General features: G+C 38.7%; 1 protein-coding gene across 3 annotated transcripts in view; it reads left to right on the forward strand.

Moving 5' to 3' along the window:
* Positions 1-27837, forward strand: part of LCLAT1 (lysocardiolipin acyltransferase 1) — a 120371-nt gene that overhangs the window by 65509 nt on the left and 27025 nt on the right. For all 3 annotated transcript variants that reach the window (XM_074578956.1, XM_074578957.1, XM_074578958.1), the window contains one exon: positions 1833-1949. In XM_074578956.1, coding sequence (XP_074435057.1) covers positions 1833-1949 — 117 coding nt within the window. The remainder of the gene's footprint in view (positions 1-1832; positions 1950-27837) is intronic.

Below are 27837 nucleotides of genomic sequence, written 5' to 3' on the forward strand. Positions count from 1 at the left end.
GTTGAGCAGTAGTTGACAAAAATAGATACTCTGATCATGTGGTTAAAGACATGATGCATATGTCCAAGGAAAGATAAATTTAAGTTACTTAGCCAAGTGTAATTTTAGTATTTCACACATTCTGTAATTTTAGCAATGCTTTTTAAAGATGTCATATTTTCAAGTATTTGTACGTTTTGGCAATTTGGCAAGAACTAAATCTTTGGATTCCCTTTGCTGAATCACTTGCTTGGCTACCGTGCAAGTTTTCCTTTCCTCCCAATCACATGGTCAGGAAATCGGTGCACTAAATCTTAAGGGCTGCATGTATGAGAAGCAGTACTCTTATGCATAGAAAGGGTAGATCACAGGGGAAAAAAATAGTCAGTATATTGATATGCTATTGCATTTATTAATAGGTAGATGGTCCTTTAAGAGGGACACCCACCTTTCTTTGATAAACAGAGAGCTCATGTAATTTAGGAAAAAAAGAAGGGTGCAGGAAAGCTGCATTTTACTGCAAAAAGAACATCTCGCACTACTGTTGCTTTGTCCACTTGTGCTATTGTTCCTTTACAGGAAAAATTATGATGATTGTAAAGGAAAGGACTTACCTATAGGTATCATTTCTGTTAAATCATTAAGCAGCAAGCTGCTTTTCATTACTGTATCTCCCATCTCTGCTAAGGTGGACACTTAAAAAAAGAGCTGTTTCTGCTTGAAAAAGGTGATATATGGCTTAGGCAACGATTTTGTCCCATAGATCAGTTGCTGGTATTTTTACACCACCTGTAAAACTATATAAATACGAGTTATTTAATAAGTTAGTTGATCAGATTGATATTTTTTTTTTTTTTTTCCGTGTTGCCAAGGGAACATTACATGTGTCCATTGCCTTTTGACCCTGGGGGAGCACAGCGATGCTCGCAAGGAAGGAGTAAGCATAGCCAGCAGAGCCTGTCTGGCTCCAAACCGGGGCTTCTTGGAAGAGCCTCCTGCACATCACTGGAGAACAAATTGCTTCCTCTCCGCTCACCTTCTGAAGTTTTCACTTTGGTGTCTGCATCTTCCTTGCTCAGTGGGCTCTGTTAGCAACTCGCTCTGGAAAGCCTTTGTTCGCTTTGCTCGTGAGAGGCTTATTTTTTTGCCAGAGGTTCGAAACATTTGTCACGGGGTTTAGCCACGCTGCTTTCCAGACGCCTTGTGTGTAGGATACCTACGGGAGTGAGCGTGTGTTGTGGCAATTGAGGCAGCTGGTCAAAAAATTAAAGCAGGGGACGTAGGTGCAGCACAGGTTGATGAATCAAGCATGTCAAGTTCAGAATGAAGATGTAAAATAGCATTTTAATGTATTAGATTAACTGTTTTCCTCCATTTAATGTTTTCTTTCCGAAATAAGTTTAGCATGGTTGAACGTTGACCTCAAGGTATTTCTGTACATAATATCAAACCTACATTATTATACATTGTGCTTTTGAGTTTAAAAAAAATAATAAATTGAGCCAATTAATACATTTTACAGTGAAATGGGTATTGAAGTGGGTGGAGAATTATTAACAGACTTTAATTTATAGATCTCAGATTGTGCTTGATAAATATGAAAGATTTGCTGATTATTTCCTAACATGAAAGGAGAGGGTAAAAAGGCTTTTCTTGCAATCCACATCGCTCTTCCTTATACCATACTGCAGCCCGCGGAAAGCACACTCGCAGTCTGCCTCCACCTGAAAAGCTGTTGCACATTCGTACTGTGTGAACTGCTGTTGTACTGTTCCTGTCCTATAATAATCCTATTTAATTCTTGGTCTACATGCACACTAATAGAAAATGGTGCTTTTTATTCTCTCCTTCAGCCAATACCAAAGCCCGCAGTAATGAATTTGCTGAAAAGAACGGACTTCAAAAATACGAGTACGTCTTGCATCCGCGAACTACTGGATTCACTTTTGTGGTTGAGCGTCTAAGGGGAGGTAATCCTGCTCTGTATTTGTATGTCCTTTTTTTTTTTTTGCTTACTTTAAGATAGCGAATTCTCACCCAAGCTGTCGAAGCTGATGTTCACAGAACTGCTTGAAGTAATTTCAGAGGAACTTTATATATCCCGATCACACAAAAAGCCTGGTTTGCAACCCTACTTAAAATGATTGTAACATGGAGAGATTTGAGAGAGCTGATAACTGATACTAATATCATCAGGAGATATGCAGTGGAGGAAAACAACATTTTCCCATTTTTTTTTTGTTGTTTTGGTTTGTTTTGTTTTTAATATTGTAGCTTGTTTAGCTGTCTACCTCAGAAAAATAGTGGAAAAGATCCCAAGGAAGTTCAGCCTTGTTGTCTGTACCAGTCCTTACCCCCAACTGGGTGGTTGTCAGGGAACACACAGACATATATGACACTGCCCTCTCTGAAAAGCTTCTGGTTTTAAGCCTGAGAGCTGAGACAACAGGTTGATATGTTAAATGGAGAAGGGGAAGGCACAGCAGCGGGTAGATGCAGCAAGGCAGCCGCCCAGTGCTGCCAGCTTTTTCAGGTGATGGTGACTCGGAGAAGCTGTGTAAAATAGGAGTTGTGCTGCCTGGTCTTGGCAGAGTGGTGGCCAAGAGAATGCGTGAGACTTACTTTCTACCTAGAAATGATCTTCCATCCCTGTATTAGTCTGTGGGTAGAGATTGAGTCCCTACTATCAAGGGAACAGAGAATAAAGATGTGATTGCGTGTTAGATTGAGATGTCAGTAGGTTGTTTTGGGAGTGGGCATTTTGATGAGATTTGAGGCCGTGGCAGTGTAGCCATTAAATGATAGTGATGTGGCGGTGATTCAGATACAGATGAGCGAGTGTTCACAGGATATATGAATGTATGGCTGAAGAAAATAAACATGTACAGTAGATATGAAGTGACTTATTTACAGGCAAGTTCTTCAGGGAAAAGCAATTCTAGATCTTTAACACATGTTGGTTATTCTGACTGCCAAAGGAAGAAGTTTGAGATTATTAAAAATAATAGGGGGCCCGCTGGTAGGTTTTTTCCCTTGCTGGAATCCTTGCTTGGATTTTAGGAGCAGAGCTGGCTTGCATTTTGCCTGATTCTTACTAAGCAAATATCCTAAAATCACCGTAAACACTTTGATATTTTGTCCAGCTGGACAATCCTAGCTGGGCCATGTGTCTATTTGACTCTATTTTTATTAGACATTCACTGGTAGACATCTTAGATTTTCGTCTATCTTGAATGTTTATTACTCCATTCGCTCAAAAAACCCCTGCCACATACACAATTTCAAAAGCTTGCTTTACTTAACCTAGTGCATAATATTTCTAGACTGGAGTACTTTTTCAGTTAAAAGTATGTTTTCCACTGGAAATATTATCAACTTAAAAAAAAAAGAAAAGATTCTCTATTTGCTGCAGAAATGAGCTTTGTGGTTATACAGTCATTTTCTAATTTTATAAAAATACTTTTCTATTGCTGTATGAGAGATATATGCAAATTAGGCTATTGGGTTATAAAAAGGAAAATATTTGGCGCTGATGAATTGATTTTGTGCAGTACAAAGCTGGGAAAAAAACCAAAAACATCCCTGGATGGTTATTTTTTGTGTCTGGTCTCCCAAATGTTTTTATGTCCTACTTTTATTTAAGGCAGGAAAATATTGTGTGACATACTAATGTCCCTTTGGCATTGAATTTATAGGTATTTGGTACCTTGATAGGCATTATAAGCTTTATGTATTATGACTGTCTGCTAGTATGTAGTAAATTATGTGTGAGAAGGTGGTTCATCTAGCATTTTAAAATACTTAGTTATTACTTACTAATTTAAGAATTGGTTTTCAATTGTTTGCAAGTGCGTCAAACATGGACCATTTGTGTTGAAATGTTTTATTTTTGTGGACAACCCAACGGTAGTTGCTTGACTTTAAAGCACTTCAGTATATTATATACCTGCATATATGTATTTTCATCTGTACAATATAGATGTCCAGGTAGATTTTCAGATAGAGGTGGCACAGTTTATACTTAGCATTATCATGCAGCTCTGGTTTAGACTTATTATTTATACTATTAAGTGCCTTTTTTACAATTCTAATTTCTAATACAAGCAGTAATAAAGAAAACAAGGATTGTTAAGGATACAGTGTTAACATAAGTCCCTGCTTCTGGACTGTCTTAATGCTGCAATAGTAGCAATAATCCTAAGAATAGATTTGTTTCCTTTTTTTCCTGCTTGTAACTGCAAGCTCAGAGCAGTGTGTGTGACTTTAACATGCAGGAGGGAGTGGTGGAGATTTTAACATCATGTTTACGTCTTTGAAAGTATTTTTGTGCAGAGATGACAACCTTATTGCCCTATAGCTCTCCTGTGAATACGTTTTGGCTCGTGGCTGTTTTCCATTCCTGAGGCTCAAGTGTCTTTACTTCAGGCCTGAGTACATTATTTTGCTCCAAAAATAGGCTGATGAAGAGAGGGGGAAAAATGTCATTAGAAGTTTAACTGCTTTTCGAATGTTGAAAAAACTAATTTAATTTGGCAAGAACCCTGATTAATATGCATCACAAGCTGTAGCATGAAAGAATTACCTGTTATTACATAAAAATAACTATTAGCGACCCTTTTGAATAGGAAATGAAGAATCGGGAAAAAATAACCTTCAGTAAAATGTTGCCTGTATCTCTGCAGAAGGTTTCTTCCTAGAGGAAGCACTGTCTGTACCCTGACAGCAGAGTCTGAGCAGTTATCAGTCCTTTGCTTTCCGTAGGTGGCAAAAATTTCTGAACCATTAGAATGCGTTTTTGCCAGTGATGACCAACACTCAGATTCCTCTGGCTGCCTTCTCGCTCTTATATGGTCATTATTTCAACGACTTGATCTCTTTTGCCCATAGATACTGCTATGATGGTTTCCAAGTCATTGCTGAGATTATGGGAGCTAAGAAAAAAAAAGATCTATATAACCTCCACCAAAAAAGCAATAAAAATTGTTTAGGCAATACATCTTCTTGGCTTTTGAGTCTCTCACCTTTTTTCCCACGTTGTAGCTCTTCATGAGTGATAGCTCTTACCCCCTGAGCTGACTCTTCTAAACAGAAACCCAGGCAAAAGCTGACTGGTTTTTCCTTTCATTATGCTCAGGTGCCAAGACAGTGAAAATACTATTTTATTTGTATATGATCACATTACTGTTTTTTCATTCATATAAACCTTAGAATCACCCAAGAGTAAACACAGACTATGAACATTCTTTAGATGTATAATTAATAACATACTCAGTAGAATAAGGACTGCAGTTGTTGCCATTTTTTAAGCAAGAGAAAGACATAAATTTGATTCAGCGTTGATTTTTTGTAGAAGTGTGTACCTTTGGCTCAGTCGTCATTTTAAGTAGGATGTTTTAATATAATGTCATTGTTTGTGCATGGTAAGAGAAAATACAATACAGATAGGAGAACACAAAGAGGGAAAAACCGCATGGCAGCTGGATAAGATCAGCTTGCTACCTGATACACAGCATAGAGTGTTACCTGAAGATGTGGAAGTGGGTAAGAGAGGAACAAAAATTTCAGTAAGAACTAACGAACATGGAAAAGTATTAAATATACTTTAGCCAGTAGGCTAAATATAGATTAACAAAATATATGCATTTTTCAACCCTGCAAGAAAATCCTCCTTCTTGGGAAAAAGTATTGAATTTCTAGTCGATTGCCTCTGCAATTGATAAAGCAGGTTTGTGAGATTGTTCATTAATCTTTACTGATGCATATTACTCAAAATAGCGGTAGCCTTTTTTCCTAGCATGCTTTAAAGTTTGTTTCTGCAAACACTCCGGCCCTGGTCTATCAAAATACTTGAAGAAAGTGTATAAACTCAATTAATTACACGTTTTCTCGGTGCTGAAGCACATTTGATCACTTTGATCACTTAGTGTGGCAGCAGAGGAATTACCCTGTGGAAGACCAAACCTTTGTTGACCAAAGTGGCCACTGGAATGTTACATACTTTATCACATCTGTTTAGTTGGCTATTGATAGACAGCAAAGGGAAATAAAATAATTGATTTGCTTCTTTCTAATTCTGTTCACTTGATCGAGTAATTTGTCTTGCCTGAGCTGTTATGAATCCTGGTTTCAATCAGCACCTGGTAAAAGTTACTAGAGCTTTATGCTGTCTTTCTTTGGGGAACAAAGGTGAGAATTTTTTTGGAAAGACAGAACGTGTGATGAACAACAGAAAATGAACTCTAGACACCAAAATTAAGACTGGTTATGTTTGGTTTTGGGTTTTTTTTAAATATCATTATTATATACTTCTCTAAGCATCTCCTCAAATCATATCTAATCCTTTTTTAAAGACTGAAACTTTAAATAGATGTTATGTATGGAGTCATATTTGGCAGAACTTGAGTTAAGGCAGACCATCTCCTTTTACAAAATATAAGACTTTGAAAGTGACAGAAATATGCAGGAATTTAAATAAGACTTTTATATAAGCATGCCTTTAACAAACTTAATTAAAAACATTTCTGGTTTATGTAATGCTCTTGAAGATCTAGTTTGTGAGATCCTTCTATGAAAGGTCAGGAGGTTACTCAGAAATGAATATAGCTTTTCAGGCCTGGTTGTATTTTATAAAGTTTTTTCTGAAGTGCCAAATGACATTGAAAGTTCAGATGGCTTGAATGTTCAGTTTCAAAGAGATGGAAAATAATACTAGTCGATTTGATTCAATATTGTCTGCATTCATTGAATAACGTATATTATCTTGGCATAATATCTGTAATTCCAGCCAAATAGTCTGTCAAGAGAAAATAGTTGTTTACGAATGTTTTCTTAAAATTGCTTCATGGCTTTTAAGTTTTTTCTCAGGACTAAATAAACAGTAAGTGTTAAGACAGAGCTGAGGTTTTAAAGCATCATTAAAGATTATTCATACTTTTGCAGACAATCATTTCTGCCAACATTAAATCTTAACTGACCTCTTCTTGACACTTCCTCTATATCCATCAACAATCTTTAATATCTGGATACATTGGACTGGATGTTCCTAATATATGCTTTATGTTTTACTGATTTTACAGTATGACGAAGAGTCAGAATTATTTGCTGCCTTATAGTATTTCAGCTTCGAATTTATTTCTGGTTCATAAATGGCCAACTGAAAAAAAATAATATTGCAGATAACAGCTGCCAACTGCAGCATCCTAAAATTACAGAAAGATACAAATTTAACATGCTTGCCTTCATTGCGTATCCTTACTGATGAAAAGAAACAGGGATTCTCATCCTGTTTCCATGATTGATTCAAAATTGATAGTTTTGCCCCCAAACAGATGTTTATATATCTGCAGTCAGAAACCAGTCTGTGTCTTCTACTCTTTATACCTGAGTTTTACAGTTGTACAGCATTTCAGTAATTGCATGCCAATATCCCAATCTGTTTCATTGCTGGGGCAGGAAGATTGTATTTGGGTTTTCAATCCAGGAGATATATATATAGAGAGAGATATATACGTAGATAGATAGATATAAAAAAAATGTAAATATCTTAATCCTGCAACACTTATTAACTATTATGTAGATTCTGGATGCTTTTCTGGGAGCTATAGTATCCATGTCTGTGTATTTATGTACTTAACTTTTAATGCCATTTATTTGGGTTATGGTACAATGTGCTTATGTGGCACTTTTGAGCTAATAATCTAGGAGACAGTTTACGGTTTGCAGATGAATGTATGTCTAAGACAGTTAACAGGAGGTGGTGGTCAGCACTTGAAAGCTGGCACATATGGTTCGGTTCACCTTTGCTGGGGTGTGAAGTAACCAAGCAGTTATGCAAACAGGTCCTCAGAAGTGGCATCTGGGTGTCCTCACCACGCACGGAGAACACAGTAAGCTCCTGTATAAAGCCCTAACTAGCTTAGGAACTGTCTTTAGGAGATGGTTCTGTCTTGAGCCCTGCAACCGTCACATGAGCTGAGGTACTCAAATTTGACGTATTTGTGTAAATGTTGTTTAAAGTTGATACTCTCAATTGAGTAATTCATTAACAAGACCCTCCAACTTGAAGTAGCCAGAGTATATTAGTATATTGTCTAACGTGTAACAGAGGTACAGGATGTAGAAAGGCCCCACATCAACTGACGGTAAGGGTTAGATCTGTTGTTTTAACAAAAGCTAGCCTCCCTCTTTGTGACTGAACAGATTTCTGACTCCCAGAATGATATGCTGGGCTGCTGCCAAAATTTCTGTGGGTTTTGGCAAGGCCAGGGCTTGCACCCTGGCCAGCACTGTCACCTCGGAGCAGCTCTCACCTGTTTGTGCTGGTTGCTCAGTGCATGCGTAAACCAAACCCAGTCTGTTTTGGAAATAGGAAAATATAAGTGGCCACGCAGGCATTAGCTTTAGGTCCTCAATTAGCTAATTTCACCCGTATATCCATCGGATTTGCAGAGATTAAGCAGCAACTCTAAACCATCATTTCTCAATACAAGGAAATTCTTTCTTCCCAATTTTTTTTCTTTCTTTTTTTTTCTCTGTGCATGTGTGCCTCCCAGAGTCATGTTACTAAGTAGACTGATACTGAGAAATTACAGAGCTATTGTGAAAGAGCTTTGAGCAATTTTTTATCTGAAAATGCAGTATTAAGAGTTCACTGGTTGCCGTTGTAATTGAACTTATGTTTTATGAGAATTGGATCCTGTGCATTAAATAGCATAGCCTTTGATAAGGAAATATTGGTTTGTAAATTGAAGCTTGCATGCCTTTTATGCCTTGTGTTGGTTGGTAGAAAATTCATAACAAACTAGTTAATTAAGAAAAAAACAACAAAGACCTTGTTCAAAAATACACTTTTATCGCTAGGCATGTCTGTGAAATTCAGCAATGCAGAAAATCGGGTGCAGGCTGTTGTGCTTTATTGCGGACGCTGACAGTTGTCTCTGTAATCTGGAACATGGGAAAGGGCAGCTTGACTTTTTCCAGAATCATGTTAACCGTTGATGATTACCATATCTTGCAAACATCTGCATGTGTTGGCTTTGATGTACTTCTCAGAATGAGCACCATTTTTCTGTTAGATATTTTCTGGCCTTTGGTACATGATGAAGTTTCTGCTGCTGTCTCTTCTTACATGTTGTACTGGAACGGTATTCTGCACTACTTGCCCCAACTCTGTGGAAAACTGTCCCATCATTTCAGTCCTTCCGGGAAGGATTTGGTTTTCTCCAAACCTCTCTCTCCTCTCAGCCCCCATGCTTTCCTCTTTCCAGCCTCCATGGCTTTTGAGAAGGGAATGTGGCCTGTCACTGGAAGGTTCATGGTGGACAACTGTAAGAGTTGCTACCTGTAGTGTTTACAGGTTGACGTCTTGTTTTTTGCATCACCCACGTATCCATGGTACTCATCAGAAATATTTCAGGTTTTATGTTCTTGAGCCTAGCAAGACTCACCTAGTGAAATAATCTCCTTACACTCTCTTAGGTGTGAGTCATGGCTTGTGACAAGCAGATATACCATGCAGTGGATCTTTTTCCGTTTGCCTCCTCGCAGGTGATTAATAGTTGCTGTGGTAACTACATTAAAAAGTTATTATTTGCCAACAGTTACCCCACAGTGGTATTAGAGGTTTCCACTGTTTTCCCTTAACTCAGAATACACAGTATCTGTGGTAACGATGTGGTAATGTTTGGCGAATGTGGACATTTTTAATTGCTTCAACTGGAGGCCTGGAACGATGTGAGCTCATCAGATTGCATACGTAGAAATGAAGCCTGGCCACAGATGAGTTCAGGAAAAATGATTGTTCAGTAAAAACTAGAATTATTCTCTTCAGAATTGAAAGTATGTTCCTGCTTTTGTTTTAAATCTAATGTTTATCTCCTCTTCAAGGTATATTTTAAAAAAGGTTGTTCTGGTTGTTTATGTGCTTTGGCTAGGCGGTGGACCAAGAGCGTGTGTAACAAGGTCTATCTGCTGGTCTAGACTTGGTCAGCATCTCTCTGGGAGTGCATTCTGAAAGGTCAGTCATCTGCTTGGAATATTTATTTGGTTTGGTTTTTCCTATAGTGTCACTCACAGCAGCACACTAAGCTTAGCACAGGGGCTCGCCATACCCTTGGTGCTCCCCTGAGCCTGCACGGAACACCAAACAGTCCATTTTGTGGCCTTGTTCACCTCATCCTTGTGGTGGGCTTGATACTAATAAAGTGTACCAAATACTGTAAGAATTGACAAGGGGTTTGGGGTTTCTGTGGCAGAGTACTGAGCTTTGTGGTTGTTTTTAAAGCCTTATGGCTGCAGGACAGACAATGGGTGAGCCTCAGGTAAAGTTCAGGTTTATTTATTACTGCTCGTTCTTGTCAGCCAATGATCCATGTTTTTGCAGGTGCTGTTGGTTGGATTGGTAGCATATTTAGTTATATTGCTGAAGTTGAAATTAATTCCTATAAACAGAGGAATAGTATTGATATCTCTTTATTTCACATGGCATTACAAGATGCTCTACTCAGCATACCCGTTTCTTGGCTCTCTTTCTTAGTAAGGCAGATAATTGCTTCAGGGAGTCTTAAGAGAGGAGCCTAAACATACTTTTTCCAGGACAAAATACTGTTTTAGTTTCAGTTAGGAGATGATGTTTCCTGATGTGTTTATTAGAAAAATGGCAGCACCTCTAGGCTGAACAGACCAATCCCAAACTAGAGTCCCATTGCAGAGGAGATTCTCAGTCATATTTTATGGATTTCCCACTCCTACACTTTTTGCAGATGCTAGCTGTTTTCATTTCCAGCTGCATTAAAGTTACTGCAAATGTATTTTGTGTATTCCTGATATCACTTTTCTATGAGTAATTGCTGGCAGGGGAGAAGGTCCGTGGAGTGTCATTTCAGTTACTGGAAACATTGGAACCCTCAAGCTGTTCAGATACAGCCCCCAAATCTGTAAGGCAGTAATACAACTTCCAATGTCCTCTTCTTGCAAAATTTGCTGCTTATATATCATTAAACCTTAAGTAGTTTGTTTCTTTCGTTCCTTTCTGCTGTTGCAGCTTCAGCTCTTCTTCCCATTGCCCTCCTCCCAGTCCCCTGCCATTATTTTAAGGGTATACAAAAATTAGCCCAGCATCATACTTTTCCGAGCTGACTCAGATCCCTGAGTTTGGCAGTCATTTGCAAGGCTCTGCTCCAGGGATGCTGAGAGCAGTACCACATTCATGAGTCTTGGATGTTGCTATGGTACTGATACTGAAAAACGAAAAACATGAGAGGGCAGAGGAGCTTGGGAAAAATTGTAGTAGAGTATAAATGCTTTTAAAAATAGATTTTTATCAAAACATAAACTTCAACATAAATTCAACGCTTCACCTCATTCATCGCCATCTATGTAACCTGAAATATTGCTGTCGTTGGGACTTATTTTGTCAACCTTTTCCTGAACTGCAGGATTCTGGAGGGCAGGAAATAAGGTCTTTGCTCTCAGTGTTCTCACCAAACATGGGTAGATATAGGAAGGGTTTCCCTTTAGTGCCTACATACCATGCCAGTTATTTGAAGTGTTGTACAATGTGAATTAACTATTATAATGATGTATATTACAGGTTACAGACATAAAGGTTGAAAATATTTTCCCATAAATTAACTTTTCTGTGGAATGGCTACCAGTTAAGAATGGGAGAACTGTTTTTAATGTACATTCAATATGATACTGTCTCTGCCCAGTCTCATTTCATACTGTTAAAAGCTAATAATATCTTAAAATAAACATCTCTGAAATGCGTATCATCTATATTTAGACTTGTGAAAAAACTGTGATTTTGTTTGCGTTGGTAGTCATTGTTGACCTCACAGTATAACCATAAAACTGAGTGCTCTTGATGATTATAAAACAGTTCCAGGAGCGAGGACCTGAGCAACCTTCTGTCTGGCTTGATCCAATCACCGGTCCTTCACTGCAGTGCTCTGAAAGGACCCAGCCCATCCTGATGGTTTCTGCCATTGCACAGACAATAAGGACATCTATTAGGAGAAAAGCATAACATGCACAATAAATAAAAAGAAGAGAGACATTTTGGAAAAAAAGCTTCAGAGACTTTGGAATTTGTGAGCAATGGCACGTTTGCGTTGCCTGGAAGTTGCTATGGGTACTGATGTTGAAAGCCAAACACACAGAGGGCAGACCTTAGGGACGTAAGTCCCATTTAAAATCCTGTAAGAATTCGTGTTCTTTAGATCTGCTTGGATGCTTTTGAAGAATCATCCCTCAAAAGGATTCTTTGCTTAAGTGCTCTCCACGTTCATCCTGTCAGAAGCACCACTGTGATTTAACCAGTCCTACTTCTGCCTTCACTTACCCCAAAAAAGCATTCCTTCCAAAAGACCTGAAAGCTCCCTGGCTTCCTCTATCAGCCCCTTGCTTTCCTGCTCTTGTAGCATGGATCAGAGAATCAAATGTAACATATGCTCAGCAGCTGTATAGCTTCTTCTTTCCTTCCCATTCTTCACGTACTGTCTGCTAGGACTGTGGCTTTTTGAGGCAGGTATTTTGGTTTTGTACGTCTGAAACAACCACCTCGCTGGTATATTAGCATTGTTGAAGCAGGTAGCAGCTAATGTGCGGCTGTCTCAAATAGCTCACTCCACATGTCCACAGCATTGCAAATATTTAATAAACCTGTTAATAATGCATTCCAAACCATACTGAGAGGCTGTGGAGATTCATCAGGATTTATGCTACCTGTGGTGCTAACGAATTCAGTTGACATTACACACTGAGACACGCACGTAAGCATGCATTCAATTTTAAAATATATACATAATTTCTGATTCATAACAGCAGTGTTGTACATTAGGAGAGAACATTTTCAAAGGATTATTCTCCTCCTCGAAGGGATAAATTCTCTTGACTTTCAGTCTTGTGCCTTTCTGTATTCTGGCACATGTTGTAATCAGCTTGCGGCATATTCTTTTTCACATCTTCTTGTTTGGATAGCAGCGGACAGCACAGAATTCATTAAAATCAAGCAGCCAAATGCTGATGGAATATAATGAGGCTGTGACTCACATGGTGGGTTTCTTCCTGTAAGGTGGGGTATATTGTGTATATACTAAGCTGTGTATATGTAGAGGAGTTTTGGTGGCTGATTTATGTCTTACTTGGCAAACTGTCTAGGGTATCATATTCTAAAAACTTGTTAATATAGTTACAGAAAACAGACTGACTTAGCCTTTGTGAATTTATGCAGCAAGGATATATCCCCCATGGTTATTTACAATCAGAATGATTTTTCCTCTGCCACTTCGTCTGAGATGACTGAAGGTGCCGTGGCCAGACTGGAGCTGCTTTACACCCAAACTGAAGAGATTATGGTAATGAAGCCAACATGGGTTTCAACTAGTCAATATGAGCAAAGTGAGCTCACTCAGTCTGCAAAATATTCCGGGGCATCCCCAAGCCAGTGTAGCAGTATTGTTGTTCAGAATGATTTCACTGACATCTTGCTAGAGGTCCGTTACCTCCAGTTAGCTCATCAAGAGGAGGAACTCAACTGAGTAGCTACACGTCATTTGGAAAACATTCCAGGATCCACTATCAGGATGCTCTGTCTTGACCTACAGCTCCAATAGCCTCATCAGGCGCTGCATCTTTTCAAAGTAAAACAGAAGGAAAGTGTTGAACGTTCAGATTGCATAACTAAATGCTGAGAAATAGGAATTTCCAAAAATGAGATTGACTGCAGCCCTCTTGTGGTGTACGCTTTTGAGTGAGAGAGCAAATGTTGTGTTCTGCCACGCTGCTATTTCCTTTGCTTAGAACGACAAGCTTTTAACAATATATTTCATGCTTTTTCCTTTCAAATGAAAGACAGAAAAACTATGTCAGAATGGAGAGCTTTTACTGGCAGGGCACTGAGGCTGAACCTCGAGTGAACCTGAGGAAATGAACTGAGTTTCTTCCTATGAGAAAGCTGGAATTTGGGAGTATCTGGTTATAATTCCAGAAATGTTGCTTTCATTTTTTAAAGTTTTCAAATTTTTCAAGAATTCTTTTACAGTTGTTATCTTACTGTTGTTTTCCCCAAATTTTTTGCTGTGCAGAAACACATTCCTAAAATATTTTCTTTATTTAATGTAAGAGTTGTGGCAAATACGAAAAGATGGAAATAGTGGAGGTAGCTGAAAGAAGTAAGAGGGGTTTGAAGATGTATACTGACAGCATATTCTCAAATCTCTTATCTTATAAAGAAAATAATGTGTTTTCTCTCTCTGAGTAATCCAGAGTACACTTTAGGAAAAGGTGCTATATCAAAAGGGATATTTGAACGTGGTTACACTATAAGCATCTTCTAGCTTTCAGATTTCAATCTCTTAAAAAAAACCAAACCAACAAACAAAACACAGAAGTGGGGTTTTTTTTTCCTAATGTTCAAGTGATATGTTTCTTTGACTTTTGTTACTAAATCGTACTTCTGTTTTATAGAGCAGAAATGTCAAATTGCCTTTTGCTCCACGGAATTCAGTATGTATATCTGGATTTAGACAAAAATCAAGAGCTGTTATCTTGAAAAGGAATACCAGCATGGTTTTAATCCCAGAAGTATGACACTTCACAAAAATCTTTCTCTGAAAAAAACCACACGTAAACCCACATTAAGAAACCAATTATAAACAAATAAGAACACGTGCAATGTGCTGGTCAGGCTTTTGTCACAAGATAAACAAGGGCTATTGAGAACTGCGTGTAAAATATATTTTGTCTGCTACTTAGCACACACTGTAGCTAAAATGGAAAATTCTGTAGAGCTGAATGATAGCACTAAGTGAATTGGCATTTGCACTTAGTTTTCCAGTGGTTTGGCGGTATTAATAATGCAGCAGAAGGACAGGATATCCTTCAACTAAGTCAGTATGAAAAAAGGTTTTCATTAGCATTACAATGAACTTTGACAACTAGGTATTCTTACTCATTGGGAAAAAAGGGTTTGAGGAAGCAAATTTTGTGTTTGAAAATGTTCGGTGAATTTTGAAGAGTATCTAAATGCGACTATTATCAGAAACTGTTTTTAGTATAGTGTAGGGATGAAGTATCTTTCTCAGGCTGTTATTGTAATTCATAAGATGTTATTTTCAGCAGTGTTTATTATACAAAAGAATGTTCAGAACCAGATGAATACACTAGGGAGCCTGGTTAAATAGGAATAAACCAAAGTAGTTACTTAAAGTTACAAGAGAAACAAAATGCTGACATAGATGAGATAAATTATTCTTTCTGTTGTTTTTCCATAATAGTCTACTTTGGTCAAAACCAAAGAGCAATAACTACTATATTTGTATATTTGTGGGCAAATTTAGATGAAGATCACAAGTGTTTTGATTTATCAACCAAGGTAAAATAAGACTGAAAGCAATCTGGTCTGGAGGAGCTGATGCTTATCAGCAGAACCTTGGAGCTGAGAGAGATAAGTTGAAAGCCATCAGACACAGGCTGACAATAAATGAATAGACAAGGAAGCAGTTTATAATTCTTGTCACCACAGACCACAGAGCATTTGTGTTTTTCAGATGGTCAAATTGGTCCAGCCTTAGAAACAGAGTATGCATTTCTGCTAAAGTGGAGATGACCATCTGGCAGCCTACAGCAACTTTGGAATTTGCTGCCTTTGCTGGTCTACCCCATCCTGAATGATGTGCTTAGTTTTTAATCTGCTGCCCTGCCACGTCTTTATAAGCCAATAATATCTTTTAGGTGAATTACTGTGCATACTATTACGCAATAGCTCAAGATTGTTTGAATTCTTAATCTTTTCTATGTATTTGGTTGGAACAGTATCAGGATTTTTTTGAAGGATCTCCTCCTACACCTCTCTGCAATAAACACTCCAAATACCCTTTCATGTAATCCTTCTTCATAAATTTATTGCGGTTCTGTCTTCTGCACATCCTGATGCCAGTGCCTCAGGTAAGCCTGAAAGAGTATCGCAAGTGGCCTCAACAGTTCTGCAGAAGAGAGAGTTAATTCTTTAAGATTCCTTCTCTCTTATGTCGCTCCATCCTTGTTTCTGTCTTCATCTGAGAGCAGAGGGAAGAAACTCTGTCAACTCTGAAGTTCAAGAGAACTAAGAAAGCTCAGGCTTTTCTGATTTTGTCTTTTGGACACTTCTTCTTTCTACTCTCTGCGCACTCTCCACCACAATCTTCCTCCGGTGCTAACCATGGTGCAATTTATTACTAGTCATTTCTGTGTATTACTCTCAGCTTGTTCTCTTGCAAGAAGCCGTGATTTGGATAAGCCCCTTTCTCAAGCACAAAAACCATGATGCTTTGCTAACTTCCCTCAGCAGAGTTGCTCCACAGCAGGTGCTTGCCAGAAGGACCCTTCTGCAGCCTCTGTGAGGCTTCTGCTGTGTCTACCGCCACCCCGGGCAGCCCTGGTTCTGCTGATGCCTGGCAGTTGCCCAGCATGATAGTGTTTGAATCCAGTGTATGATGGATCAGATTTCTTGCCACATGGCAGACACTTGTGACAGTAACATTTCCAACTCAACATTACTGAGATATATTTGGTTCCTTTTTTTGTTCAGTGCAAATAACGTTCCCCATATATGACATTTTGAGTGAAATTCGATTAGCAGGAATACGAATAAGGTTGGTTGAGTTCAGTAGTTTCCCTTTGTTTACCAACAGAGGCTGATGGAGGTTACATGGTAGAGGCAGCTTTGGGTTACTGTGCCCCGCTTTATAAGCAGTTGTGCATAATAAGGTCCCTCCTGCCAAACTTGCATTCGGGATGACAGCCGGCCAGCTGGTGGCTCTCAAAGGAATTTGCTTCAAGTGGGTTATGCGCTTGAATGATCATATCTATCAGATTTGAAGGCAGATCCATGTTGAGTAAAGCTGCTAGAGGACATGTGCGCACAACTCGGTGTGAGGGACAGGAAGGTCTGTACCAGAACCTTGAATATGGCTTGCTGGGCAGAGTGCGGAGACCTGGGATAAGGTGTCCAGCTGTAGCTTTTCCATGTTTGTTTTTTTTTGTCTGGGCTTGGAAATAAATGATTATAACACCAGGGCTGGAAAGGAAGAATGAATAAGCCTCTGCTAGCAAACAAACAGCGGGTAGTCGTCTTGCTGACCAAAGAGGAAATTCGGTCCAAAGTGTCGAGCCCAAGAGTAGCAGATGTGAGTGGAACTTATTCCCAGAACTGCAAACTGCTTTAAGTATCTTAACAGGGAAGGAAATGGCAAAGTTGTTTTTTATCAAACCTGTGCCCCAGCTATTGCAATACCTTGGTATTGCTCAGTCTTAGTGTACTGTGAGAATAGAAACATCTTACGGGGTTTGGGTTTTTTTTGAAATTGTAACAGTTCTGTCTTATTTCATCACAAGGTTGAAGTTCCTTTGCTGGAATTTCAGTTGCTTTTAGTGCAAGGTTAGGTTAAGATAACTTTAAGTGTCTATTTTGGCCTTCAGATCTCTGGCAGAATCCCTCGCTTGTTGAAATTGATGGAAAATTTCATACTGACTACACTGGAAAGGTAGTTGGACGTGTTGTTGCACAAGACAAAAAATTGTATAATGTTTATTGACAAGAATGTTTAAAATCCCAGTGTTTCAAATAGACATTGATGTGTTTATTCTAACTCTCAGTCAGGCTTCCTCTGCGTAACTGTCTTGTACGTCAGTATGTTGGGATAGGTAGTATGACTTGGAGAAAAGGAAATATAAAGGAGGTGAGAGAAAATCAGCATTTAGCTGTCGGTGTTGAATGCCCATTTAACTTGATTAGACTGGGTGCCTGTGAGGTGTCTCTTCGGTAACTGAAATGTGCATTCCCTTTAAGTGTAAAACATCAGAAAAAAGTATCAAAACGCAGAAGAGGTGAAGATGAGTGGGAAATTGCTACTCATCTGTTGAATGGAAACTTGATGTTAAATAAGATCTTCTTATGTTTCGCCATTTGAAACACAGTAAGAGTTCCAGGAATTAATTATCCAGCAATGGATGATGACATGGAAATATATTAAATATACATAGATAGCTAACCATGAATACTTGATGCATGCAAAAGAAGAGTCTAGTTAATTTTTATGTAAATTAAGCAACATTGAAAGTGGCAATATAATAACCAACAACACTGTTTTGCATTTGAATAGAACAAAGCAGCAAATTCACACTTGAAATACATTCTTTCTTCTTAAATTGTCTTTTCCTGGGTAGGTATTTTAGCGTATGCTTTATTCCCAGTAAAACTGTGGTCTTCATAGGTATCATCTTGTCTAGAGACAGTCAGACAAGTTAACCTTTTTAAAAGCTGATTTAAATCTTTGGAAGCTAATTTAAATCTTTGGTGGGTGTCATGTCTGTGTTACAGCTTGTAATGATTAAAGGGACTAGTGTTGAATCAGAGTGATAAGCACGCATAGTTAATGCCAAGATTGTGTAAGGACTAGCTTATTTCCTAAACTTCGTGGAACTAATAAAAAGGGATGCTCCCTACCAAGAGAGTAAGAAAGTCAGGTGTGGGCTGTCCTGGCAGAGGTGAGGATGCTCCAAGTGCAGGCTTCCCTGCACCACGCTGCTTCCTCGGGGGAACAGCTCCAGCATGAACTTAGCCGAGAGGTTGCCTGTTATCTGGAAGACAGGAAACTCACTTGTGGTCACTGCGTATCAAAGGAAAACTGAGGAGAAGGAAAAAGTTGAGGGGAAAAAAAGGTGCGTTTATCTTTAGCCTTGTGCAGCAGATTGCTTGGTAGATGGCAGTGCTTATCCTGACTCGTTATGCGTGGTTTATTTGTGCTGCTTCGTATTACTTCATTTCAGAATTGTCCATGGAGAAATAAAAAGTTCAGATTTAGATTATATAGAGAGCTTTTAAAACTCTTTTTGAGCTCTTAAGTCTTTGAGGGTGTGGGAGGAGGTATTAAAGCAATTATTAAATGTATATTACTATGCACTGGTAAACAAACTTCAGAAACTGTTAAAGAACAGATGCCTTTGGCACGTTTCACTGGTAAGCATATGGCTATTCAATTTTGAAATGCGAATCCCAAAGCATTTAAATCAGTGCCTGTCAAATTGTTTGTCATGACAGAGGGTTCAGCTTGGAGCTGCAAATTCAATCCCGTTCCTTCTTCCTAATCTACGGCTGAATTTGATTAGTTGAGCCACCACTCAGCTTCCTGTAAGACAGGAGTCCTTCATCTGCAGGAAACATACCGTCAGAGGCGGGCAGGGCACCATCTTTTACCTCTGTGTTATACAGTGCTGTGTGTTACGAAGGTTTGAGTATCGTTGGAATGGCTGGGGTCAAGTGTTTGTGTTAAGGATAATTTAAAAAAAAATTAGAAGCGTCAACTGATAATGCCCAAAATAAGAATATACTCCTATTGCAAACAGTTTATGTGTGCAAAGTTTGTAGAAGAGGCTTTAACACTTGAGCTGCAAGTCAAAATGACAAAATCCTGATTTTTTTCCTTCATTTGTTTCCAAATCTACAACTTTTACATGGAGTTCAAGTTTAAAGTGAATTAATAATTTTATTTTATAAATGTCTGAGAAATAGAATCAGAAAAATCGTAGCGAATTTGCTTTATAGTTGCTGATGAGCACTGCTTTTATAAATGGAAAGCTCTAAGACTTGGTCATTGACATTACAAAATCTGAATCTTCCTTCACAGATCAAGTTTGGGCTTTGAATTTAAAATCTAATGCAAAAGTGAATATTTGAAGGCCTAATGTATTCTTTAAGGGTGAGGCTGGATTTCTTTATCACCTTCCAGCATCCAATGTCATTAAATCTTAAAGGACTGTTTTGTTCCATTTGTTGGGAGACTGGTAGTTTTGTTTGGATGAAACCGACAATGAAAGCAAAATGAGAGCGAGAAAAAACATTATAATGCATGGACAAATTGACAGTCAGAAGTCAGCGAACATCACAAAGCTGTTTGTAGAATCTTAATTTGGCTTTCTTACATGTATATATGAGATGATCTGGTCTTTAGCTAAATGATTGCCTGCCATTCTCCCCACACACACGTCCTCAGCCTCATTGAGCGCTCACTGAAGGAGCAACTTTTAAATATTTTGTTTTCTCCTCATCTTCAGTGTGTGGCCCCAGGGCTTATATCCTGCACTATTCAAGCTCTTCTCTGAAAACAGCATTTCCATATAAGCATCTCTGCTGCTTGCTGCTCTAGTACTGGAGTGCTTCCTGATCTTGAAGGAATTTATTTTCACTATATCTCATGTATTTCTCATGCGTGTGGGAAATTGAAGTGCAGCAAGACAAAGTCAGGCTCGCTGCCTTGTTTCAGAGACCTAGGGGCTTATTTTTCAGTCGTAGCTCTTTCCATGAGCTGGGGATGCTCAGCAGCAGTGTAAAACCGACCCTAGAAACTTCCAGTCAGCCGAACCAGAAGATGAGAAGTTAAAGTGTGTTTATGAAATGGGTAGAAATAGCGTACAGTTCCCTTGGGTTTTATTTAGCCTTAAGATTGGTTTGAGACTCAACTGCCTAAAGTTGAACTTGTCCTGTGTCCTCCCCCCTGACTCCGTTTTGTTTGTTGCAGACCTTTCTGGTCCTGCAGCAAATGAAGCAAAGCTCCTGGGCTCTGCTGTTACACAGCCCTGATTCACTGCAAGGGTCCCGGGGCAAAGTAGTATATCAGCATGAAGCTAAAGATAATATCCATTATATTGTAGGCAGAGGCAACCTTAGGTCTGGTATTTTCCTACATCTGAGTATTGAACTTTACAACCTAATGTTCTTTACTACTTATGTATTTTATGTTATTGTACAATGTTTTTAAACACTAAATCAACAGCCGATCGCACAACAGATACTGCTGCCGTCCCTCCCCAGGCTGGGTTTTTGCTTTGGTTGCCAAATCAGAGCTGTTAAATAGTTGTCCCCTTTGCATTTGAATCGGCTTTCTTCCCCATGCTGCGTGGGTGGTCACACGCAGGAGCGGTGAGGGGATGTGGGGTGATCATTTACACACAGGGAATGGTGCATGAACTGAAGGGTAGAAGTTGGGAATACTCAATAAGGACAGATTCTTCTTAAATTTCAGCTGTAAACTCTATAAAATGTTTGCTGAGCGTGTGCAAAATTAAGATTCTTCAAAGGCTCGTAGTTGTTGGCCAAATTTGGGATGTTTTCTTGGAAGTTGGCAAAAGGCATATTACTGACACAAATACCATCTCCTGCCAAACTTCAAGTCCCGGTTCCAAGGCTTAGGGATGCTAGTCCTTTCCAAAGAAGAAACCATCTGAATTTTTTTTTGGTGACTTTTTAAGTAACAAAAACATTTTTTCCATAGCCTTGGTCTGTGATATAGCTGAATTGCTTTAGCTGAGATTGTGGTGCCCCTTCTTCCCTTGAAAAAAAAAGAATTTGAGGCTGAAAGAGCCTGGAAATTTCAAACCACTTCACTCTAAGTGGTTTAAACTTGATGTTGTACATAGCAATTACAGTAGGGTCTTGTAATGAAAGAGCTGGGAAATTGTAATGTGGAGGTAGTAAGCCTGCGTTATAGTAAAAGAAATTGGCTGTTGTCATCTGAGTTGTTTCATACTAACATAAAATTGGTGTTCAGGAACTTTATTTTTAGACCAAATAGCCCAAGCTGGACTGGACAACTTGTCCTACTTTGATTTTTGCTTGATCAGGAGAATGTGTGATATGTTGGCATTGCACCGTGCAGACTCAATCCGACCATCTAAGGCTAGTTTGTTAGGATATCGTCTTGCAATGTGAAACGTCTTTTCGTGAAAAGAATGCAAAGAATTTTGTTCCTAATAACTTCTTACCCTTTATGGGTAAAGTTATTTTGCTCCCTTCCAAGATGAATGCAGCTCTCACCGACTTCAGTGAGGATCTGCTGCTTTGCTGCCTGCCTGCTCTTGCATGGGCCAAATCCTTAGCTGGGGTGAATTAGTTTAGCTCTGTTGAAATACGTAAAGCTTTGCCGATTTACATCCAGTCGAGTATTTGCGTTTCTTTTAACTAGAATGTTTGGGTTTGCACTTGGAAGTTCAGGATTTTCTTTCCCGGCTGAACTTTTAGTAGAAACAAATGGGGAAGTAGTCCTTAAGTTGGTTTGCTTTGCAACAAGTTGCGCAACTGGGGCAAAGGGGATACGGGGATTATTAGTCCACCCGAAAGCTTTGTAACCAACCATGTAGTTTTACGTGCGTGTAAACGAGCAACTGCCACCGGGGAAAAATACAGGAAAAGGATTGTTTTTCAACGGGAGAATTTTTCTGATATGATTCACTGTTTGGCCTGCGAATCCTTGTGTCATAGCAGTGGTCGTGGGGGGAAGGAGCAGCCCTGAGATGCCAAAGCCAGAGAGCGAGGGAGGTGGAAGAAGCTGTTTTAATTTGATGGCAATGTCAGCTCAAGTGCTTCAGCTTAACCTAAAGCAGCAGGGCAATCAGACCAGCTGACAAAAGAAAATAATTGTTTCTCACAGCTATAAATAGGCACCTCACTCAGTTTGGTACATCTGAAAAGACCCCGGGGTGTTGAACTTCTTGAGGTGGGCACCTGACAAGTCCAGCTCTCTGCAAAACCTCCTCCTTGCACTCGTGCGTTCCTTGGGCTACAAAATAAATCGGTAAATCTGTCACATTAGCCGTTTTCTGGGACACTGTTCTTTCTTTCTCCAGTCGACCAACATCTGAAATTTGGTATTTGCCGTCTCCTTCTGTATATGGGTAGAGGTTGCTGATAATTTAATGGTTTATTTGTATACATCGAGGAAAAAACATTAATTCATTAGAAGTCAGCTTGAGTATTAGATGTCAGACACTGCTATTTTTAAATTGCTTGAGCCTTGTTGATACAATTCATCATAAATATTTAACAAGAAGCAGCTAAACATTTTTCTTTTGTTAAAGTATCTTTTAGGTTTTGGAGGGGGTATGTGTTTTTTTTAAAGCTTAACAAAAGCAGTACTCTTGGTATAAAATAAATTCAGTAAAATACTGGTAGCCTCCATTTCCAGCTTAGTCTCTCTTTGAAAATGACTATGTTAGTAATACTAAAAGATAAAAGAGATTTACCAGCATTTATTGAGATTTATCGCTTGTTTTTGTTTTACGTATGCTCTTTCAGATACAAATATTACAGATATTGTATGATTTAATTCCTGTTTTGTTTTTTAAACAACAGGAGTAAGAACAAAAGAAATCAAATGTTCCACTAAATGTGGCTGTTATCCTGTATTTAAAACTATTTAACTTGAAATTAATAAGCCAGCAGTGGCCTGTGTGTTGTAATGACCATAATAAAGAAATGGTTTTGATAAAATCATGACGTGGTTTGTGGCACATTATACTTCATGCGAGACACGATCGTTTTGAAATCGCCGAATATCCTCCTCACCCCAGAAAAACAAACAAAAAACCCTTAGACAGAAACAAAATAACTTTTTTGGACTTTATGAGGTTGTTTGGTAGCCTTACCAGCACTTGCAATTTCAGTGATATTTATGCAAGAGGTTGTATAATGGCAATGTAACACATGGACACTTTAAATGGAGCCATCAAAACTGAACCTCTGGATGGAATGTCATGGAGACAGTGGAAGCCCACCTCTCTGCCGGCCTGGTCTTTCCACCATCCCAAGAGTTTAACTAAGCAGAAGTATTTTCAGGAAGTTATTTTTAAGATTTAAAGAGTAATCATTTGTATCTGTAATACCAAGTCTTTCACCCGTGGTGACTGTTGCCCTGGAAATTTAAGAAATCAGTTCATTTTGTGCTGACCGCGATAGCTTCTCTGAGAACATGTGAATCGAAGCTCCTGAGGAAATAAATATGCAGTCAGTTGTAATAAGTGAATATAAAGACAAATGCAGTTTTTGAAAGACAACAAAAGACAGGCTAACTCATCCTTGTAAAACAGTGATAACCTTTCTTCTCCTCTGAATTTCCAAAAAAAGAGCCACCTTTTTGTTTTTTCTTTCTTGGCTAGAGCTTGAAATTCAAAACCTCAGCCAGGGAAGGGTTTCCTTGAAACAATGTCTTTAAAGGGCCATTAATCCATCAGAGGTTTTGATACAGTTTCTTACATGAAGATTTGTTTGGGAACCTGACTTTTTGGCAGTTTCAGTTCTGTTGAGCCTCCCATCCTCTTTTCCCTCTCTTGTTTTCCTGAAAAGGGAACATATAAATGTTTGGTTCAGTTTAAGCTTCTATTTGGTGGTTTCTTGAATTAGGTCTTGCTTCCCCCACTCTCCCGCTCCACCCAGCTTTTTCTTCATGACTCACACTAATTTGTAGATAGTAAAAGTATTGGGATCTACAGATTCTCCCTTTGCTGCTACTGACTTTCTTCCAGGAGTGATTTAAAATCATAATGGAGTGCATCTGTGGGGCCCCCTGCAAACTGTGGCTGGGTCTCCACCTCTTAGTAACTCACGTCTGGCTCGTTTTGGGGGCGATCGTTCTGGGTTGTTGTTTTTTTTTATATATATAGCAGTAGTTCTTCCTTCATTTCACTGTAATTTTAAATACTGAACCAAACAGCTTAGAGTCAAAATAAAAAGACAAGGGGCGTCAGGCAGAATACTGCAGAGGGATGGGCTTAACAGCAAGTCTCCCTGCCCCCTTTGAAGACTTCAGGAAACAGAGCACTGTCCACTTGAAATTGCGGTTGAGAGTTTATACAGAAATCCGAACAAAGGATGGGATTTGAGAAGGCAATGCAGAGTAGTGGTGAGGGCCTTTTAAAGGAAAAGCAACTCCTTAGACAAAAGCTGACGGTCAGCGCACCGAGTATCCAAACTCCTTCATCAGCTGCTTCAGGGAGAGATGCAAGAAATAAAGAAACTGTGGAATAAGCAGCCCAACTAGGAATCACCTAAAGAAGTAAATGCTTGGAGGCTGCTGCTGTGTGCTGCCTAGATCATCACTGGTTTGCTACAGAGAGAGGTGTAGATTTGTACGTGTTACAAATCTGTGTTTAGCCAGATTTGCTTTTGTGGGCTGTGGCAGCGACATCGTGGGCAGACAGACTGGAGGGACACATTCTGCAGCCCTGTGGTGTTATGTACTGAGTGTGTGCGAAATAGCACAGCTTAACAATTGATATTTTCAGTAAAATAGCTGCCAAATGTCTACCAGAGCCTAGAAAAGCTATTCGTGAGATCCTGATCCTTTAACTCTGGGAGCCTTGTGAAATGTTGGTTCTCCCATCACTAATTACAACGCTGTAGCAAAACCGATATATCTGCTTTTTTGTGTGTGTCTGGAGTTTTTACTCTATTCTTTTGTTACCTTAAATGGGACTTCAGTATTCATGTATTGTCTGTTTTTATTCAGTCTTAATTCCTTTGAGTTTAGTTTTTTTGGAGGGTTCCCATTATTGATGCATTGAAGAATATTGTGGACAGAGGTTACCAAAAAAGGGTGTGACTTGGGAGTGGAGTAAATTTAGCACATCCACATTTTATTAAATTTATGACTCATAAAATGCTCAATATTTCACAGAATAGCCAACTGACCCTCATTTTGCTTGTGCTGATGGATGTCCTGAAGTTTTGCCAAATAGTTTTGGAATTATATCCTCCAGAAAATGTTATTGCCTATTAAAAGCTTGAATGTGACCTTTTCTCCTTTCTCTTCTTTCTGACCTCTGTCTCTGGACACATCCCATATTGAAATTCTTTTTCTCCTCTGTCCATTTGGCAGAAGGATTCCACCTCCTGTGCACCCTCTGTTGTGTTTTAGGAGATGTAAAAATGGACATTTTTGCATGCAGCACCATCTTCAGAGTGACATCTGTCTTTCTATATTATCTTTGTTTCTGCATCTGGACAATCTGATACTTTTATATATGGATATTTGTAACAAGCTTCAGCTCCTCAATCAAAACCTGTTTAATTATTAAGGGGTTTTTTTTGAAATCTTGTTATGAAATGTTCTGTTTTGGTTTGGTTTCTTTTTCCCCATACAGCTGTTGATATTGTAAACGGCGCAATTGCAGGCATGCGTGTGTCTGCAGCATATGACGCTGTCAGCTTTTTAGTAGTTTTTCCTGTTTATGGACTGGAGAATGTTTCAGATGGAGAAGACCAGCTGGAGAGAGAGCAATGTCAGCATACCCTACTGGGAGTTTGATCGCACTAGATTCTGTTAATAAAATTCAGGGTCTGTGTATCAACATAGAATAGCTTGGAAATGTTATATAAACACTTTTTCGTGAGGGCTAAGGGTCTGTGAGATGCAACTTTAAAAGTATTATTGTGTTTTAAATCTTTTCATTTCAGAACTGTAAAAAAGCTAAGGTTTTCCTAGCATTGCCAGCAGATTTTAAAAAACAAAGATTTAGGAATCTTTTTTTTGTAAATGTTAGAGGTAATGCTTTTAATCATAAGCTAAGCCAAATCTATCAAAATAACCTTTAGTGCTGGTTTTAAAAATTATAGCACTAAAGATAGGTGGTGTTACAGCAAACTCTGTAGGTACATGTGCGCAGATGGAGCTTCCAAAATGGCTTTGTATTCACTCACCTGGCCTGTGTCCTATTACAGTGACCACATGTGCAAACAAAGTGACATCGGATTTGAATTGCCCATTCGACAATCAAATATATACATGAGGCGAGAAGAACATGTCATGTAATGCTCCGCTGTATAATGCGGCGCTTCTCTTATTCACTTACTGTCTCAGCAATCACATTTGGCCACTTCGTGGCTTCCTCTGCGCAGGATATGGTTTGTGGATTGCAGAAAATAAGGAGAAATGAAAGATATAGCTGGCGCAGGGAAAATTAATAAGCGTACGCAGAGGGGTTGTAAACTGTTCAAGGCACTGGTGACTGTGCATATGAACAAACAGGTACGAGAGGTTAAGGGAGGTTCTTTACGTTTTAGATCCTAGTCTAGCGATTTCATTTGTGGTCAAGGGACGGCACAAATACGCAGGGCAAGCTGTGCACATCTGATTTCAGGGCTGTTAGCGCATTAGGTTTCTGAAAATAAAAATAAAGCAATTTATATGAAACCCAAACAGCATTCTTTATACAATTCATCTTCTGCGGGCATCTTCTTTCTTTCAAACATGTTGAAACACAATATATATTTATTAGTTACCCTGTCAACTAAAAAAACATGCTTGATTTTTGTTTTATTGTATTTTTTCTCCAAATGTGTTTTGCACATTTAATAGAATGCTGTCCGTAGTCACTTTCTGTCCGACTTCAATCATTTTTTACTCTAAGACTACAGAAATAGAAAAGTTCAACTTGGTTTTTAAGACATGCAGATATACAGAAATCGCTACACGTATATGTAATTTTTCAGATCAGGAGTTGATATTTTTAATAGTAAATTTTAAAAACTTGAGTTGCATTCTTTTTTAGGCTCTAATTTAGTATGTGTTTTGGTTTAGGGAAAAAATATTTCCAGAATTCCAGAGTAGGTTATATTTGTCAGAGCTTTTCTCTCGGAAACCAAACCAGCCATCTTTTTCTCTAGAGGCTGGGTTGGGGTCTTTTTCACCCACAGGACATTCAGTGCTATGACGTGGTTAAGGAATGCAGATTTTTGACCTAACCAAATACAACTCGATCATCTTAATTTCAGAATGGCTGCGTTATTTTTTTTTCCAAATAGCCCCTTTTCTTTCTATTTTGGAGTGGACTATAAAAATAACTCTTGTGAAACCTTGGTTGATTTCCTCTTTAAATATATAAGGTTAACATTTAGTTGCAATTTTATGCATGAAACAAGTGAACGTATCATTTAGTTGTGTGATTGTGTTTCCACTTAAGAAACGGAAAAGTACAAACTCAAGTTCTGTTTGAATTAGGCGTCCTTAAACTGTTGATTACTTCAGTTAAGCAACAGAAAAAAGTGGA

This window comes from Larus michahellis, chromosome 3 (assembly GCF_964199755.1).
Source record: "Larus michahellis chromosome 3, bLarMic1.1, whole genome shotgun sequence".
Taxonomy (NCBI): domain Eukaryota; kingdom Metazoa; phylum Chordata; class Aves; order Charadriiformes; family Laridae; genus Larus; species Larus michahellis.